Source organism: Scyliorhinus torazame, chromosome 10 (genome assembly GCF_047496885.1).
Source record: "Scyliorhinus torazame isolate Kashiwa2021f chromosome 10, sScyTor2.1, whole genome shotgun sequence".
Lineage (NCBI taxonomy): Eukaryota > Metazoa > Chordata > Chondrichthyes > Carcharhiniformes > Scyliorhinidae > Scyliorhinus > Scyliorhinus torazame.
Window position 1 is genome coordinate 142,099,547 of NC_092716.1, and position 18,176 is coordinate 142,117,722.

The 18,176-nt window shown below is 49.0% G+C and overlaps 1 protein-coding gene across 6 annotated transcripts in view; it reads right to left on the minus strand.

The window, feature by feature from the left end:
• The window catches only part of tspan4a (tetraspanin 4a), a 294,538-nt gene that overhangs the window by 54,414 nt on the left and 221,948 nt on the right, over nucleotides 1-18,176 (minus strand). For all 6 annotated transcript variants that reach the window (XM_072518788.1, XM_072518789.1, XM_072518787.1 and 3 more), the window contains one exon: nucleotides 10,463-10,654. In XM_072518788.1, the coding sequence (XP_072374889.1) occupies nucleotides 10,463-10,654 (192 nt within the window). The remainder of the gene's footprint in view (nucleotides 1-10,462; nucleotides 10,655-18,176) is intronic.

Here is an 18,176-nt window from a genome sequence, read left to right on the forward strand (position 1 = left end):
CTCACACCCAGTATAATGTACACACAGTATCCTCACACATATACACACTCACACTCGGTATAATATACACACAGCATGCTCACACATATGCACACTCACACCCAGTACAATATACACACAGCATCCTCACACATATACACACTCACACCCAGTATAATATACACACAGCGTCCTTACACATATACACACTCACACCCAGTATAATGTACACACAGTATCCTCACACATATACACACTCACACTCGGTATAATATACACACAGCATGCTCACACATATGCACACTCACACCCAGTACAATATACACACAGCATCCTCACACATATACACACTCACACCCAGTATAATATACACAGCATCCTCACACATATACACACTCATGCCCAGTATAATATACACAGCATCCTCACACATATACACACTCACACCCAGTATAATATACACACAGCATCCTCACACATATACACACTCACACCCAGTATAATATACACAGTGTCCTCACACATATACACACTCATACCCAGTATAATATACACACAGCGTCCTCACACATATACACACTCACACCCAGTATAATATACACACAGCATCCTCACACATATACACACTCACACCCAGTATAATATACACACAGCGTCCTTACACATATACACACTCACACCCAGTATAATGTACACACAGCGTCCTCACACATATACACACTCACACCCAGTATAATGTACACACAGCGTCCTCACACAGATACACACTCACACTCGGTATGATATACACACAGCATGCTCACACATATGCACTCACACCCTGTACAATATACACACAGCATCCTCACACATATACACACTCACACCCAGTATAATATACATAGCATCCTCACACATATACAAACTCACACCCAGTATAACATACACACAGCATCCTCACACATAGACACTCACAGAACCCTCAGAAATATACACTCACATCCAGCATAATATACATAGTATCCTCACACATATGCACAGCCACACCCAGTATAATGTACACATATCGTCACATAGACACACTCACACCCAGTATAATATACACACAGCGTCCTCACACATAGACACACTCATAACCAGCATAATATAAACACAGCATCCTCACACATATACACACTCACACCCAGCATAATATATACACAGCGTCCTCACACATATACACACTCACACCCAGCATAATATACACACATTGTCCTCACACATATACATACCCACCCAGTATAATGTACACATAGTATCGTCACATAGACACACTCACACCCAGTATAATATACACACAGCGTCCTCACACATATACACACTCACACCCAGCATAATTTACACGCAGCATCCTCACACATAGACACTCACAGAACCCTCAGAATTATGCACTCACACCCAGCATAATATACATTGTATCCTCACACATATACACACCCACACCCAGTATAATATACACACAGTATTGTCACATAGACACACTCACACCCAGTATAATATACACATAGCGTCCCCACACATACACACTCACACCCAGTATAATATACACAGTATCGTCACATATAGACACACCCACACCCAGTATAATATACACACAGCGTCCTCACACAGACACACTCACACACAGTATAATATACACACAGCATCCTCACACATAGACACACTCACACCCAGTATAATACACACACAGCATTCTCACACATAGACACACTCACAGCCAGTATAATACATACACACAGCATCCTCACACAGACACACTCACACACAGTATAATATACACACAGCATCCTCACACATATACACACTCACACACACATAATATACACACAGCATCCTCACACATAGACACACTCACACTCAGTATAATATACATACAGCATCTTAACACAATGTTTTCATCACACACATACTGCATTCTCACACATATATCTCCAAACTCACCGTCTTTGATAACATATCCCAGTACCTATGCTGACCATGCAATATATGGGGAATTTATATCCTTCTCCCACTGTCCAGATTATGTATTGCCCTCTGACCTTGTTTGCTCAAAGTGGTGAGGAATCACAGCAATAGTGGCAGCAGGAGAAGCTGGACTATATTGCAATGGATCAGAGAGAGTCTGTGATATATTTCACTTTCTAAAAGGATTCAGGCCTGGGTAATTTCCTAATCCCTCATACATATTGGATTTGTTTGACGGGGATACATCTGTTCTACACTTTAAACACATGTTCTCTGGTCAGCTGTATGGTAGAGGGACTGTGCAGGGTTAAATAGCCACATTAAAATCGGTGTTCGCAGCACATGCTATTGCTGCATCCTTTCATAACTGAACATCAAAGTACCAACCAAGTCTTTGGAAAGATGGGAAAGTTCTCTCTTGCAATATCTGGCTATACCCGGGGATCTGGATCCTGGGAACTGCTGCAATTTTCCTACTTTCCATTTATTCTTCTCCGTGGATAATGGAGAGCAAGAGATTGCAACAGGACCCTGAGGAGGAGCATTAGTTAGATGTCAGGAGCTGGATCACGGTGGTCCTCTCTGAGAGCCGATGGAACTGATCCTGGAGTCCGCATTGGCAAGTAGAAGGCAGAAGATCCCTCACCCGCAACTGAAAACCGCCTGAAAAACACAAAGCTCATTATCTTCAAGGCCAGCTTTCCCACCGGAAAGGAAGGCCAATGAATGTTGACTCAATGAATTTAAGTAGAGCGTGCTATCTGCGAGTAATTGTCTGGGAGTTGACCCTAAAATATATTTTAATTCAGAAATAAATGAAACTCGACATATCAAAATTTTCTATTGAATGCAGACTCAGCCAGGCAGTCAAGATGGTCGAGGCAGGTAGTGCAGGAATCCTGTAACTCATTCTTCAACCAGTTCAGGATACTGGTGAGAAAGACGGATCATCTAGGATGTGCAGCCACAGGTGGTGGGCTTCCTCAGGTGTATGGGGATGGGGACTGCGGTGTGGATGGCGAGGCGGAAGGTTCAGAAAGCAGGAGTCATCAGTGATTCTCGACAGCCCCGTCTCTGCAGCCACTGGTCTGAATCCAGGACCATGTGTTGCCTACCTGGGGCAAAAGTCAAGAATGTCATTGGGGAGGGTGGCATGTGGCGCAGTGGCTAGCACTGGGACTATGGCGCTGAGAACCGAGATTCGAATCCCGGCCCTGGGTCGCTGTCCGTGTGGAGTTTGCACATTCTCCCCAAGTCTGCGTGGGTTTCATCCCCTCAACCCAAAGATGTGCTGGTTAGGTGAGTGGCCATGCTAAATTGTCCCTGAATTGGAAAAATGAAAAATAATTGGCTACTCTAAATTTATAAACAAAAAAAATGTAATTGAGTGGCTGCAGAGTATCTGAGATGAGGAGGAAGGGTGTACAGTTCACATCGGTAACAACAATATAGTTAGGAAGAGGAATGAGGCCCTGAGACAGAGTTTGGGTAGCCCGGAAGAGGGCGAAAGGCAGGAATCTCTGAATTATTCCTGGTATCCCGTGTGAGTAAGTATAGCAACGGGAGGATGGAGAAGGATGTGCAAGAGGGAGGGCTTTCGATTCCTGCGACATTGTAATGTTGCATTTGAAGGAGAAATGAGGTACATAAAGGATTCGGAGAGGTAGTGGTAGGATAACAAAGAATAAGGTGGGGGTCAGTGTAAGAAGGCATACAATAAGGTTTACAACTAGTCTGGACCAATGGCAGCCTGGCGAAGGGACGCACAGGTAAGTACAACTCCCAGGGTGGGAGAAGGACATGCTCGGGGAATACACTGGCAATGCCCGGGCCTGTCCCCTGACACTGCCTCACCACTGCCCCCTGGGAATTTTGCACTGGCACTGCTCTGGCACAGGCCCTGAAACCTTCCCCCAGTGGGAAGTACAGGGGAAGTGCCATGGGCACTGCCGAGGAGGGGACTTTAGATGGGGAGGTCCATGGGAGATTCTCTGTGTCCTGTAGAGGGGACTTCTCATGCTCGTCAGGTGGTTTGTTGTGTCTCCGGGGGCGGGGGGAGGGGGGGGGGATTGGATTCCCCACTGTTGCTCTTATTAGCTTAGTTTTATTAGCTCTAATTCTGTCACCTTTGCTCACGAGTCGCCAGGTATCTTTCTGATACCGCCACGTGGCTCAAGCTCAAGTAATGGTTAATAATGCAGCACACCGCTTAGTAAAAGTTAAATCAACGATCATTTATTATATACAGCAATAAATACTTATACAATAATCCTACTTCTAGACTATTACCTACCACTAAAGGCTAATACTTAACTTTGGTGATGGCCCACCAGGTCAGGGAAACGAATGGTCTATCAAATTGGGTCTGGCCTGCGGGATTCAAAAAGGCTGGTACGAGTCGATAGTCTGGAGCACCTATCTGGTAGCGATCGCTGGAGTAACACTTACTTGTTTCTTCGTCGAAGGGTCTCGAAGGTTGCGAGTAGGAGAAGAAGTTGGTCCCTATTTTTATAGTTCCCAGAGGCTTCCCGCCTCTCGGGGCGGACCTTGACCCTGGTTCCAAGTGATTAGACTTGGTTCCAATCACTTGGTTCGATATGCTCCAATAATGGGGCGATTCCTTGATCGGGGGGGTGGTCGTCCACCTTTGTTTGTCTCAGCCACTGCTGGCGCCGAAAAGTCTGGATCGGCTTTATGTTGCTAATGTGTAGCAATTGTTCCCGGGGATGGCTGCTTAGTATGCAGATGGCTGGGTTGTTGTGCTGTTAATGGTTGCAGGTATCGGTCTGGGCCGATTTCCTCAGAGCCGAATACACTGTTTTGCCTGCAGCCATCCGTTTGAGTCCTGTTGGCTGATTTTCCCATCAGCCTCTTTCGTTCGCCATTTTAGATCGGGGTTTGACCATTTTACTTGGGAATCAGCCATTTTAGGTGGCTACACCATGATCTGGCGTGGGGCGGGGTGGGGGTGGGGGGGGTGGGGACATGCAAATTTCCTGGGTGGGAGGGTGGCATGTGCACGGGGGTGATCCTTTTTTACTTTTTCAAAGATGAGTCACCCTTTAATTTCTGGACGGCCGAGTGCGATGTCATGGGACCCACCTCCAAGCTTTTTTTTAAATTTAGAGTACCCAATTCATTTTTTCCAATTAAGGGGCAATTTAGCATGGCCAATCCATCTTTGGCATTTGGGGGAAAAACACACGCAAACACAGGGCGAATGTGCAAACTCCACATGGACAGTGACCCAGAGCTGGGATCGAACCTGGGACCTCAGTGTCGTGAGGCAGCAGTGCTAACCACTGTGCCACCGTACTGCCCTTTCTCGGCTTTTATTAAACCGAGTTTCAAAAAATCTGGTGGGTAAAGTCTATCTTTACTGAACACCTTGGGCGCGATTCTCTGAAATGGAGTGTTCGCGCCGTCGTGAACGCCGTCGAGGTTCACAACGGCGCGTTACAGCCCCTATCCCGACCGATTCAGGGCCCGATAATGGGCTAGGAGCGGCGCCGCGTCATTTACGCGTGCCAGGCCTTGGCACCGCGTAAAGGCGGCGCCGCATACATGACGCGGCCGGCGCCACATAACTGGCGTCACCCGCGCATGCGCGGGTTGGCCCACACCAACCCGCGCATGCGTGGTTGCCGTCCTCTCCGAGTCCGCCCCGCAAGAAGATGTCCGAGGGATCTTGCGGGGCTGCGGAAGAAAGGAGGTCCTCCTTCAGAGAGGCCGACCTGATGATCAGTGGGCACCGATCGCGGGCCAGACCCCATTTGAGGCCCCCCCCCAGTGCAGGATCCCCCCTCCCCCCCCCCCGCAGGCCACCCCCCCAGCGTTCCCGCCGGCAGCAACCAGGTGTGGACGGTGCCGGGGGGAACCCGCAGTTTTGGGCAGGCCGCTCGGCCCATCCGGCACTGAGAATCGCGGGGGTACCGGTGAATCGCCATTTTGGCTGTCTCGGGCGATTCACTGGACCGTGCCGCGCAAAACGCGATTGTGCCGATCTGGCGTCGGACCGGCATCACAGGAAAATTTGGCGACCCAGGCGATTCTCCAAACCGGCGCGGGAGCGGAGAATCGCGCCCCTTATACCCAGGAATATGTAACACCCAGTCCTGTTCTTCCGAGAACCAGGTCTTTGTTATCACCACATTATATTTCCACAATGCAATCTCCGCATGTCGCGCCCCAATCTTATTTACTATAGTCTGTCCAATCAGGCACATGCACACTAACCCTGATTGAGCTGTCATTACTTTCTCACTTATTCTGATTACACCTATTAATTTACTAATCTCTAATCTAGTGCTATTTGTCTCTCCCAGTACTTTGTGCTTCCTGGTATTCCATTCTAATATTTCCTCTTGGTGCCATCTTCCCTATAGCCAATCCCAGTGTTGCAGGAATCTAAAGCCCTCCCTCCTGCACAATCTTTCCAGTCACAAATTCATCTGCCTTATCTTTCTATTTCTGTACACACTTGCATGTGGCACTGTGGCAATCCGGAGACTACAACATTTGAGATCCTGCTTACGAATTTTCTTGCCTTGCTCCCTAAATTCTAATTGCAGGACCCCATCTTCCTTCCTACCCAAGTGTTTGGTACCAATGTGAACCATGACCTCTGGCTGATCACCCTCCATCAGAAGAATGTCCTGCTGCCACTCCGTGACATCCTTGACGCTGGCACCAGGGAGGCAATATACCACCCTGGAGTCACATACACAGAAACACCTGTCTGTTCTCTTAAGTAACAAATCCCCTAGCACTATTCCATTTCCTTTCTTCTGCCTCCTCTCCTGTACAGCCGTGCCGCTTGTGGTGCCACATACCTGTTTCTAACTGCACTCCTCTGAGGAATCAACACCCTCACCAGCTTCCAAATCAAAACCGATTAGCAAGCAGGCCCATAGGGGACTCTGGCATTACCTGCCTGGTTCTGTTGGACTGCTTGGTGGTCATCCATTTCCCTTTTGTCTTGGCTTCCCTTACATTAACCTTATTTTACTCTGCTTTAGTTATATTACTTTACTTATAGAACATAGAACATACAGTGCAGAAGGAGGCCATTCGGTCCATCGAGTCTGCACCGACCCACTTAAGCCCTCACCTCAACCCCATCCCCGTAACCCAATAAACCCTCCTAACCTTTTTAAGGGCAATTTAACATGGCCAATCAACCTAACCTGCACGTCTTTGGACTGTGGGAGGAATCCGAGCACCCAGAGGAAACCCACGCAGACACGGGGAGAACGAGCAGACTCCGCACAGACAGTGACTCAGTGGGGAATCGAACCTGGGACCCTGGCGCTGTGAAGCCACAGTGCTATCCACTTGTGCTACCGTGCTGCCCTGACTTCCCCTTAATCCTAGTGTTTCTCACTCAAATCTCTTTAAAAATAAGATTTTCTAATTTACAGCTATTTAGAGACACTCACAAACAAGTTTCTTACCAACCAGTAAACCTACAGTTTTCCTGTGATACTACTTGTGATGAATGGTTACTGTACCCTTAACACCATGTAGGTGATGCCCCTTTAAGACCGGGTTTGGAACCCTGGGGGACTCCGCCTCCAGCTCCGCCTACCAGGGAGCCGTATATAAGGTGACGCCCAGTAGGTGGCACTCAGTAAGCACACGTCTCGGTCACTGACTAGTTCTCTGCTTATTAAAGCCTTCATTTACCATTCTACACTCTCGTGTCGTTATTGAGGGTACTACACTACTTTTTTAAAAAAACTCAGGTCTGAAGGTGAGGGTTACACCGAGGTCCATTTCAGTTGAGCTGCTCCTGTGAATCTAATTCACTACTCACTCGGTCTCCGTCTTACTAAGATATCCTCGCACTCCCCCGACTGGAACATATTCATCTGCTAGAACAAAGGACCCGGCAATCCCCCTTTCATGTCTTAATGGCTGGAACAGTTAATATTCTTAGGGACCCAGATAAAGGGATACACATCATTTGTCAAAGACATGGAGTCTTTGAGCTTGTGCAACCATAAATATTGGCTTGTTGTGCTGAAAAAACCCTCTTTCTGCCATTTTGCCACCCACAAACAGCAATACAGAAAAGTGGCTTTGCCCAAATTGAATACCCGGCAATTTCTACTGCAACATCTGTACCATCACCTGCAAGACTTATTCAACTCCACGTGCCTACCTCATCATGGAAGTCAATCTACTGGAAAAGTGAATTATACAGCATCGGTTTTCAACCAAGGCTTCTATGAAGGGACAGTTCTTTAGACTTTGAATCTGGACTCACATGAATGGATACTCTTTTCTCTGTGGTCTTTGCCCTATACATTATTCTTTTCTCTATCCTTCTTTTACTGTATGAGTGCACAGGGGGCTACACAGTGATTCCCCTCCTGTGTTTTAAATGTGAGCAAATAAAATAACCTCTGAGTTCAACCTATCTTAAGTTTGCTGTGGGGTTATGAATAGAAGAAAACTGAGGGTTTGGGAAACATGCCAAAGCTTATAAAGCGGGAAGCAGATCAAAGCAACTTTCTATTTAGGAGTGGTGAGAGGAAAAATCAGGGTTGTTTTAATTAACCCCCTCCTGCCCTTAACAACACCACAGGCAGGCATTTGAGAAAGTGCAGAAAAGATACGCGATAATGATTTCAGGGATGAAGCACTTCAGCTCTGTTGAAAAACTGGGGATGTTTTCCTTAGAGATGAGGAGGCTGAGAAGAGATTTGTAAAGATGTTCAATATCATGAGGGGCCTGGACAGAGTCGATCAGGAAAAATTGTTTCCATTGGTGGAATGATTGAGAACTAGAGAACACCAATTTTAGGTCAATAGCAAAAGACCATGAGGCAACATGAGGAAAACTGTTTTCACACAGCGATTGGTTAGGATCCGGAATGTCCCGCGTGAGAGTGCAGCAAGGTAGATTTAACTCCGGGCGCGAGGGGTTGTGAGGATGAAGTTTGAGGGATGGGAGTGAGGAATGAAAGCTGAGGGGGTTTAGGGGTGAGGTTTCAGGGTGAGCGGTTATGGCGAGATGTGAAGGGTGAGGGTTTAAGGATGAGCGGTTGTTGGTGAGGGTTCATGATGTACAGTGGTGATGAGCTATGAAGGGTGGGGCTTTAGGAGTGAGCAGTTAGGGGTGAGGGGTGATGGGTGAAGGTTTGAGAGTGAGTTGTTAGGGATGACGGATGAGGGTTCAGGGTGAGTGGTTGGGAGAAGGTTTAAGGGTAAGTATTTAGGGGTGAAGGGTGAGGGCTTAGCGATTGGAGTGTAGGGTCAGGGTTTAGGGGTGAGTGGTTAGGGGTGAAGGGTGAGGGATTGGGGGTGAGAACTTAGGGGTGAAGTACACATTTAGGGGTGAGAGGTTAGGGGAGAGGGTTTAGCAGTAAGAGCTGAAGGGTGAGGGTTTAGGGCTAAGTGGTTAGAGGTGAAGGATGAAGGTTCAGGGGTGAGCGGTTAGCGGTGAGGGTTCAGGGTGAGTGGGGGGTGAAGGGTGAATGTTTAAGGGTGAATATTTAGAGTGAAGGGTGAGGGCTTAGCGATTGGAGTGTAGGGTGAGGGTTTATGGGTGAGTGGTTAGGGGTAAAGGTGAGGGTTTAGGAGTGTGAAGTTAGGGGTGGAGTAAGCATTTAGGAGTGAGAGGTTAGGGGTGAGGGTTTAGGGGTGAGAGGTAAGGGCTGAAGGGTGAGGGTTTAGGACTAAATGGCTGGAGGTGAAGGGTGAAGGTTTAGGGGTGAGTGATTAGGGGTTCAGGATTAGAGTTCAGAGTGAGCGGTTAAGGGCTCAAGGTGAGGGTTAAGGTGAGCAGTTAGAGGTAAAGGGTGAGGGTTTAGGAGTCAGCAGTTATTGGTGAGGGTTCAGGGTGACGGTTAGGGATGAAGCGTGAGGGTTTAGGGATGAGAAGCTGGAGTTAGGGGTGAGGATTTAGGATGTGTGGTTGGGGTGAAGGCTGAAGGGTGAAGGTTTGGGGTGAGCAGTTGGGGTGAGGACTGAAGGATGAGGCTTTAGGAGTGAGCAGTAAGGTGCGAGGGGTTAAGGTGAGGATTCAGGGGCGAATGGTGAAAGGGTGAAGGTTTAAGTTGGGGTGAGAACTCAAGGAGAAAGGGGTGAGCCGTTAGCAGTGAATGGCAATGGCGTTGTGTTATTGTCACTGGGCCCAGGATAATGCTCTGGGGCCCAGGTTCGGATCCCAACACGGCAGATGGTGAAATTTGAATTCAGTAAAAACCTGGAATTAAAAGTCTAACGATGACCATGAAACTATGGTCGATTGTCGTAAAAACCCATCTCGTTCACTAATGTCCTTTAGGGAAGGAAATCTGTTGTCCTTACCTGGCCTGGCCTACATGTAACTCCAGACCCACAGCAATATTGACTCTTAAATTCCCCCTCAAGGGCAATTAGGGATGGGCAATAAATGCTGGTCCAGCGACACCCACATCACATGAAAGAATTAAAGAAGTGGTGAAAGTTTAGAGGTGAGGGGTGAAAGGCGAGGAGAATTTTTGATACTTACAGTCAGTAAGAGACATTTATTTTCCTTAATTGCACCAACACATCCGAGAAATCCGACTATCATCACTATAATGCCGATGCCAATGAGGAGGTTAGCAGCTGAGATGAAGGGGATGGTTGTGGAGAGCGTAGCGAAGTTACCCTGTGTTACAGCCAACCAAATCCCAACTCCCAGGATTGCACAGCCTCCCAACTAGGAAAGAAACAAAGATAAATCATCAGCAATAGATGTATCACAATCCTACTGGGATACATGTCAAGAATAAAGGATAAATGGCAACAAACACATTAGATCCTCCTGAGCAGACTGAAGCTGGAACAAACATCCCCCTCAATCATTCTCACTTACCTCCAGCATTGACCCTTAGAACAGGCACACACACTCACACACACACCAAGACACACACACACACAAACTGAGACACATACCTGATACATACACACATACCCTAACATACACTGAGTCACACATCCTGACACACACACACTGCGACACACCCTGACACACACACATCCTGACATGCATACATACTGAGCCACCCTGACACACACACACCCCGACACGCATACATACTGAGACATCCCACGCACACACACACTGAGACACACACACCGACACACACACACATCCTGACACGCACTTTAACACACACCCTGAGACACACACACCCGGAGACACACCCACACACACACACATCCTGAGGCACACACGCACCCCAACACACACACACACACACACCCTGACACACATATTGAGATACGCACCCTGAGACACACAGACCCTGACCCCGATATACACTACACCCTGACACACACGCATTCATACCCTGACACACACATCCTGACACACAAATACTGAGACACACAAACACCATGACACACACACATTGAGACACACACACACCCTGACATACACACAAGCAGACACACACACCGAGACACACACATACACACTGAGACGCACAAACAACCTGACATAAACATACTCAGACAGACACACCGAGACACACACACACCGACACACACATTGAGACACACACCCTGGCACACACACTACACCCTGATGTACACGCACACACATAGCCTGACACACACACATACACACACAGACACATACACCGAGGCATGCACACACACACTCTGAAACATGCTGAGGCATACAAACACCCTGACACATACATGCTGAACACACATACCGGCATATCTACATGTTGAACATACATATTGACACACATACACCATGACACACACATACTGACACACATGAATGCTGAACACACACATACACCATTGGCTGTATACCATTCCCTCTAAAATAGTCCTCAAACTCCTTAGAAGTGAAATGAGTATCATTGGCACAAACAACCTGCTCCACTGTACCAAATCTTGTGAATATTCTGCCCAGCTTCTCAATAGTTTGTTTAGTCATCGTGGATTTCATAATCACTGCTGCGGACCATTTAACATGTGCATCCACAATCACTAGCAACATGTGACCCTCAATGGGCCAGCGGAGTCTTTGTCTATTCTCTGCCATGGCTGTGTCGTCCATTCCCAAGGATGTACTGGTTGTAATGGTGGCGAGTTCCTTAGTTTTACACAGGAATGACATCGTCCCACTTTCTCTTCGATTTGAGCATCTAACCATAGCCACCAAAAATAACTGCGTGCGATTCTGGGAGGGGAGGATGGGATTCGATGTGGACAATGGATAGGGGCGGGTCAGGCTCAGTGGGCAGGACCCAGAGTTATGATGATAGTGGATAGGAAGTGGGGGGGGGGGGGAAGACCTCCTGTTAGGATAGTTATGTGGAGGGCAGCACGGTGGTGCAGTGGTTAGCATTGCTGCCTCACAGCGCTGAGGTCCCAGGTTCGATCCCGGCTCTGTATCACTGTCCGTGTAGAGTTTGCACATTCTCCCCGTGTTTGTGTGGGTTTCGCCTCCAAAGATGTGCAGTGTAGGTCGATTGGAAATGCTAAATTGCCCCTTATTTGGAAAAAATTAATTGGGTACTCTAAATTTATTTTTTAAAAGGATAGTTATGTGGAACGTGAGGGGTTGGGAGGCCCAGTGAAGAGGTCGGGAGTGCTTGCGCACCTGAAAAGTTTGAAGGCTGATGTGGCGATGCTGCAGGAGACTCACTTGAGGGTGAAGGATCAGGTGAGGCTTAGGAAGGGCTGGGTTAGCCAGGTGTTTCACTTGGGTTTTGATGGCAGGGCGCGGGAAGTTGTCAAAGAGTGCGGTTCCAAATGGCGGATCAGGGTATGTGATAGTGACAGGGGCATTGGAGTGGAAGTTGGTGGCGATGGTAAGCTTGTATGGTCCCAACTGGGGTGATGTAGGGTTTGTAAAGAAGGTGTGTGGGGCCATCTCCGACTTCGATTCACACGAATTGATAGTGGGTGGAGCCTGGAACTTGATGCAGGAGCCAAGATTGGATAGGTTGTGGCTGCGGTCGCTTGACCAGTCATGGGGAGAGGGGCGAAGGTGTTGGCTGGACTAATGGGGGAAATGGGAGGAGTGGACTCTTCGAGGTTTATGCACCCGGGGGAGTGAGAGTATTTGTTTTTCCCTTCAGTTCATAAGGTCTATTCGCGGATAGATTGTTTTGTGGCGGGGAAGGCGCTGTTGGCCGGGGTCAAGGGGTCGGAATATTCGGCAATTGCGATATTGGATCATGCGCCGCACTGGGTAGGCATGGTGTTGGAGAAGGGGGCAATGCAGAGGCCGGGGTGGAGATTAGGTGTGGGGCAGTTCGGGAATCAAGGCTTTTGTGACAAGATTGGGAATGTAATTGAAGAATATGTGGGATGTAATTGTATGGGGGAGGTTTCGCAGGCAGTGGTATGGGAAGCTTTGAAGGCAGTGGTGAGGGGGGAGGGGATATTGTTTAAGCAAAGGTGGATAAGGAGGAGAGGGTGGTGCGGCAAAGGTTAATAGACAAGATGTTGGAAGTAGACAGGAGGTATGCAGAGGTGTGGATCCAGCACTGTTGGAAAAGAGGAAGGAGTTGCAGGCGAGCTTTGATCGGCTGTCCACAAGGAAGGCGGTGCGCCAGCTCAGGCGGTCGAGGGAAGCAGTTTGCACGTATGAAGCATGTTGGCAGGTCAACTTCGGAGGGAGGCCAATATACGAGCATGGGGAGAAGGCCAACAGAATGCTTGCACAACAACTAAGAAAGAGAGAAGCGGCTAGGGAAATAGGAAAGGTAGTCAACGGGGAGGGAAACCTGGTGGGGGACCCGTTAGGACTGAACAAGGTGTTTAGGGACTTCTATAGCAAGCTGACACCTCGGAACCCCTCACGGGACTGGAGGGGATGAGGCGCTTTTTGAACGGTATGACCTTCCCAAGAGTAGGTAGGAGGTTGGTAGACGGGCTGGGGGCCCCGATCAGGACTGAAGAAGTACTGGGGGGCCTGAAGGTCATGCAGTCGGGTAAAGCCCTGGGGCCGGATGAATACCCGGTGGAGTTTTATAAAAAGTTCTCCGAGATAGTGGGGTCGGTGCTGGTCAGGGTGTTCAACGAGGCAAGAGACAGAGGGGTCTTACCCCCGACGATGTTGCAGCCCACTATCTCGCTTCTACTGAAACGGGATAAAGATCCGGAGGCATGTGGGTCCTATAGGCCGATCCCTTTGATTAACGCAGACGCTAAGTTACTAGAATTGAGGACTGTCTACCGGACATGATTACGGAGGACCAAACCGGGTTCGTAAAGCGCAGGCAACTGGTGGCCAATCTAAGGAGGCTGCTCAATGTGATTATGATGCCCCCGGAGAGCAGGGAGGCAGAGGTAGTGGTAGCAATGGTGCCGAAAAGGCTTTCGACCGGGTTGAGTAGGACTATTTATGGGACGTTTTGGGTTCGGGGTGGGATTCATTGACTGGGTTAGGCTGCTATATCAGGCCCCAGAGGATAGTGTGAGGACTAACAGGACAACATCTGACTACTTCAGACTGCACCGCGGGACTAGACAGGGATGCTCCCTCTCCCCACTGCTGTTTGCGCTGGCTAGAGCCGTTGGCAATTGCTCTAAGAGCTTCAAGGGACTGGAAAGGGCTGGTTCGGGGGGGGGGGGGGGGGGGGGGGGGGGGGGGAGTGGAACATAAAGTCTCGTTATACGCGGATGACCAGCTGTTATACGTGTCAGACCCAAAGGCGGGGATGGATGGAATCATGGAAACCCTGAGGGAATTTGGTCAGTTCTCAGGATATAAATTGAACATGACAAAGAGCGAGATGTGGGTAGTGCAGGCGAGAGGTCAGGAGAGTAGGCTGACGGGGCTGCCGTTCAGGCTGGTGGGGGAAAGTTTCAGATATTTAGGGATCCATGTAGCGCGAGACTGGGGTAAGTTGCATAAGCTAAACTTGTCCCGGTTGGTGGAACAAGTGAGGGACAAGTTCCGGAGATGGGATGCGCTCCCACTGTATTTGGCGGGGAGAGTGCTGACGGTGAAGATGTCGATTCTCCCGAGATTCTTGTTCATATTTCAGTGTCTCCCCATTTTCATTCTGCGGTCCTTCTTTAAGAGGCTAGATAAAATTATCCTGGGATTATTTTTGGGCGGGAAAGTCCCCATGGGTGAGGAAGGCGATGCTCGAGAGGAACCGAGGGGATGGGGAGCTGGTGTTGCCAAACTTTAGCAACTACTACTGGGCAGCTAACATAGCCATGGTAAGGAAATGGATGGTGGATACAGGGTCGGTTTGGGAACGGATGGAGGCTGCTTCGTGCAGGGCCACCAGTTTGGCAGCCTTGGTTACAGCGCCTCTGCCACTCCCGCTGGCACGATACTCCACCAGCCCGATAGTGGTGACGGCGTTACGGATCTGGGGCCAGTGGAGGAGGCATATAGGGGAAGTGAGAGCATCAGTTTGGTCCCCAATCTGCGGTAACCACCGATTTACCCCGGGGAATATGGACGGTGGGTTCCAATTATGGCGGAGGGCGGGGATTGCGAGGATTGGCTATCTGTTCCTGGAAGGGAGCTTCCCGAGCATGAGGGTGTTGGAGGAAATTATTTCAGGTTCTTGCAGATGCGGGATTTTGTACGCAGATTGGTACCATCCTTTCCACGCCTCCCACCAAGGGGGATCCAGGACAGGGTAGTTTCCAGAGGAGAGGTGGGAGAGGGGAGAGTCTCCGACATTTATAAAGAACTAATGGGAGCAGACCTGCCAGACCGAAGAACTGAAGCTTAAGTGGGAGGAGGAACTCGGGGGGGGGGGGGGGGGAGATGGAGGACGGCATATGGGCAGACGCTTTGAGTAGAGTAAACACGACCACAAAATGTGCCAGGCTCAGTCTGATCCAGTTCAAGGTCGTACATCGGGCCCACATGATGGTGGCCCGGATGAGCAAATTCTTTGGGTTGTAGGACAAATGTGCTAGATGTGCCAGAGGACCAGCGAACCATGTACACATGTTCTGGGCGTGTCCTAAACTAAGGGGGTACTGGCAGGGATTCGCGGACGTCATGTCCCGGATATTGAAAACTAGGGTAGCAATGAGTCCCGAGGTGACAATTTTTGGGGGTTTCGGAGGACCCGGGAGTCCAGGAGGAGAAAGAGACCGACGTCTTGGCCTTTGCTTCCCTGGTAGCCCGGCGACGAATACTGTTGGCATGGAGGGCTCAAAGCCCCCGAAATCTGAAGTATGGCTTTCGGACATGGCGAGCATTCTCGGGCTGGAGAAAATTAAGTTTGCCTTGAGAGGATCGCTGTCAGGGTTCGCCTGGAGGTGGCAGCCATTCGTTGACTTCTTCGCGGAGAATTAATCGTCAGCAGGGGAGGGGGGGGGGGGGGCGGAGGGGGATTTAGGGTAGTGTAGAGTAGGGGGTTGCTTCGGCAGGTTCTTGCGAGAGAACATGATGCTTGCATTATGTCTCATTTGCTTTTTGTACATTACGATATAATGTTGCTGTTTTATATGCCAAAAATACCTCAACAAAATTGTTTATTAAAAAAACTTCGGAGGGAGGCAGCGGTGAGGGAAATTGTTCAGGTGCGGGATTGGGCAGGGAAGTTGGTGGTGGCTCCGGTCCAGATTAATAGGATGTTTGAGGAGTTTTTTAGGAGGCTGTATAGGTTGGAACCACCTGGGGACGATCGGGGAATGCAGGAATTCCTGGATGGTTTGGAATATCCGAGGTTGGGGGAGGAGAATAGGGCCACATTGGAGGGGGCGATAGAGGAGCAGGAGATAAAGGATGCGATTGGGAGGATGCGGTCAGGGAAGGTAGCAGGGCAGGATGGATTTCCGGTGGAGTATTATAAGAAATTTAGGGATGCGTTGGCGCCGGTGATGGTGGGACTGTTTGAGGAGGCGATAGGGAAGGGAGTGTTGCCACAGACGTTGGGGCAGGCATCGATCTCCTTGTTGTTCAAGAAGGATAAGGATCCAACAGGGTGTGGGGCATATTGGCCCATATCACTCTTGTATGTGGTTGCAAAGGTGTTGGCGAAGGTGTTGGCAGGTTGGTTGGAGGAGTGCCTCCCAAAGGTGATAGGGGAGGATTAGACGGGGTTTGTGAAAGGGAGGCAGCTCTTTTCGAACATTAGGAGGGTATTGAATGTAGTTATGGCACCGACAGAGGGGAGGGAGACAGAGGTAGTAGTGGCATTGGACGCCGAGAAGGCATTTGGCCAGGTAGGGTGGGGGTATTTGATGGCGGTTTTGGAGCGGTTTGGGATTGGGCTGCGATTTGTGGAGTGGGTAAGATTACTATATGAGGAGCCGAGGGTGAGTGTCCGCACAAATAGTATGAATTTGGGTTATTTTGCTCTGCACCGAGGTACCATGCAGGGATGTCCTATTCCCCCTGTTGTTTGTGCTTGCAATTGAGCCTTTGGCCATCGCATTGAGTTTGGGGTTGTGGAGGGGGATAGTGCAGGGGGAGGGGCATGGTGGAGAAGAGGGTATCTTTGTATGCAGACGACCTGCTGTTGTATGTGTCGGAACCGAGCGTGCCGATGGGTGGTATACTGGAGCTGTTTCAAGTGTTTGGGTCTTTTTCGGGGTATAAGCTAAATTTGGACAAGAACAAATGTTTTGTGGTGTCCTGGCCGGGGTGGGGGCAAGGATGGGGGAGGCTGCCATTCCATAGGGCAGCAACCCACTTTAGATACCTGGGGGTGCAGGTGGCACGTGATTGGGAGGGCTCCATAGATATAACAATACTAATTAGGTGGGGAGAGTGAAAGCGGATTTGGCAAGGTGGGATGGTCTTCCTCTGTTGCTGGCAGGTTGAGCATAGTGTCATGTGAGGGTACCTTTAAGACACGGATGTTTAAGCAATGTACCTTTAAGAAAACAGTGATGTCATAGAGTGGGTGGAGCTCAGCTCAGTTCAGCCATTTTGAAGTTTGAGTTTGAAGAGTGCCTGGCTGGTTTTGCTGAGAGCAGTTTAAAAATAGAAAGCCAGTTTGAGACAGCAGCTTGGGTGTGCCTGTGTCTTTCCAGAGAGTTTGCAGGAAGAAAGCAAGGTGCTGGAGCTGAAGTCACCCAAGCTAATATATCTCTGCCATTCTACAGAAAAAATATATATCCTTTAATCTGATGTGATATTGTTTAAAGGTGTTAAGTCTCTAGGAAGTTTGAAGGTTTTTAAGGAGTTATTTACTGTTGCAATATTTTCTGAGTTATCTTTGAAGTAAGGGGTGTTAAGAGATCCAATGTTTATTTAAGATGTTAAGTTGAGTTCATGGTATAAA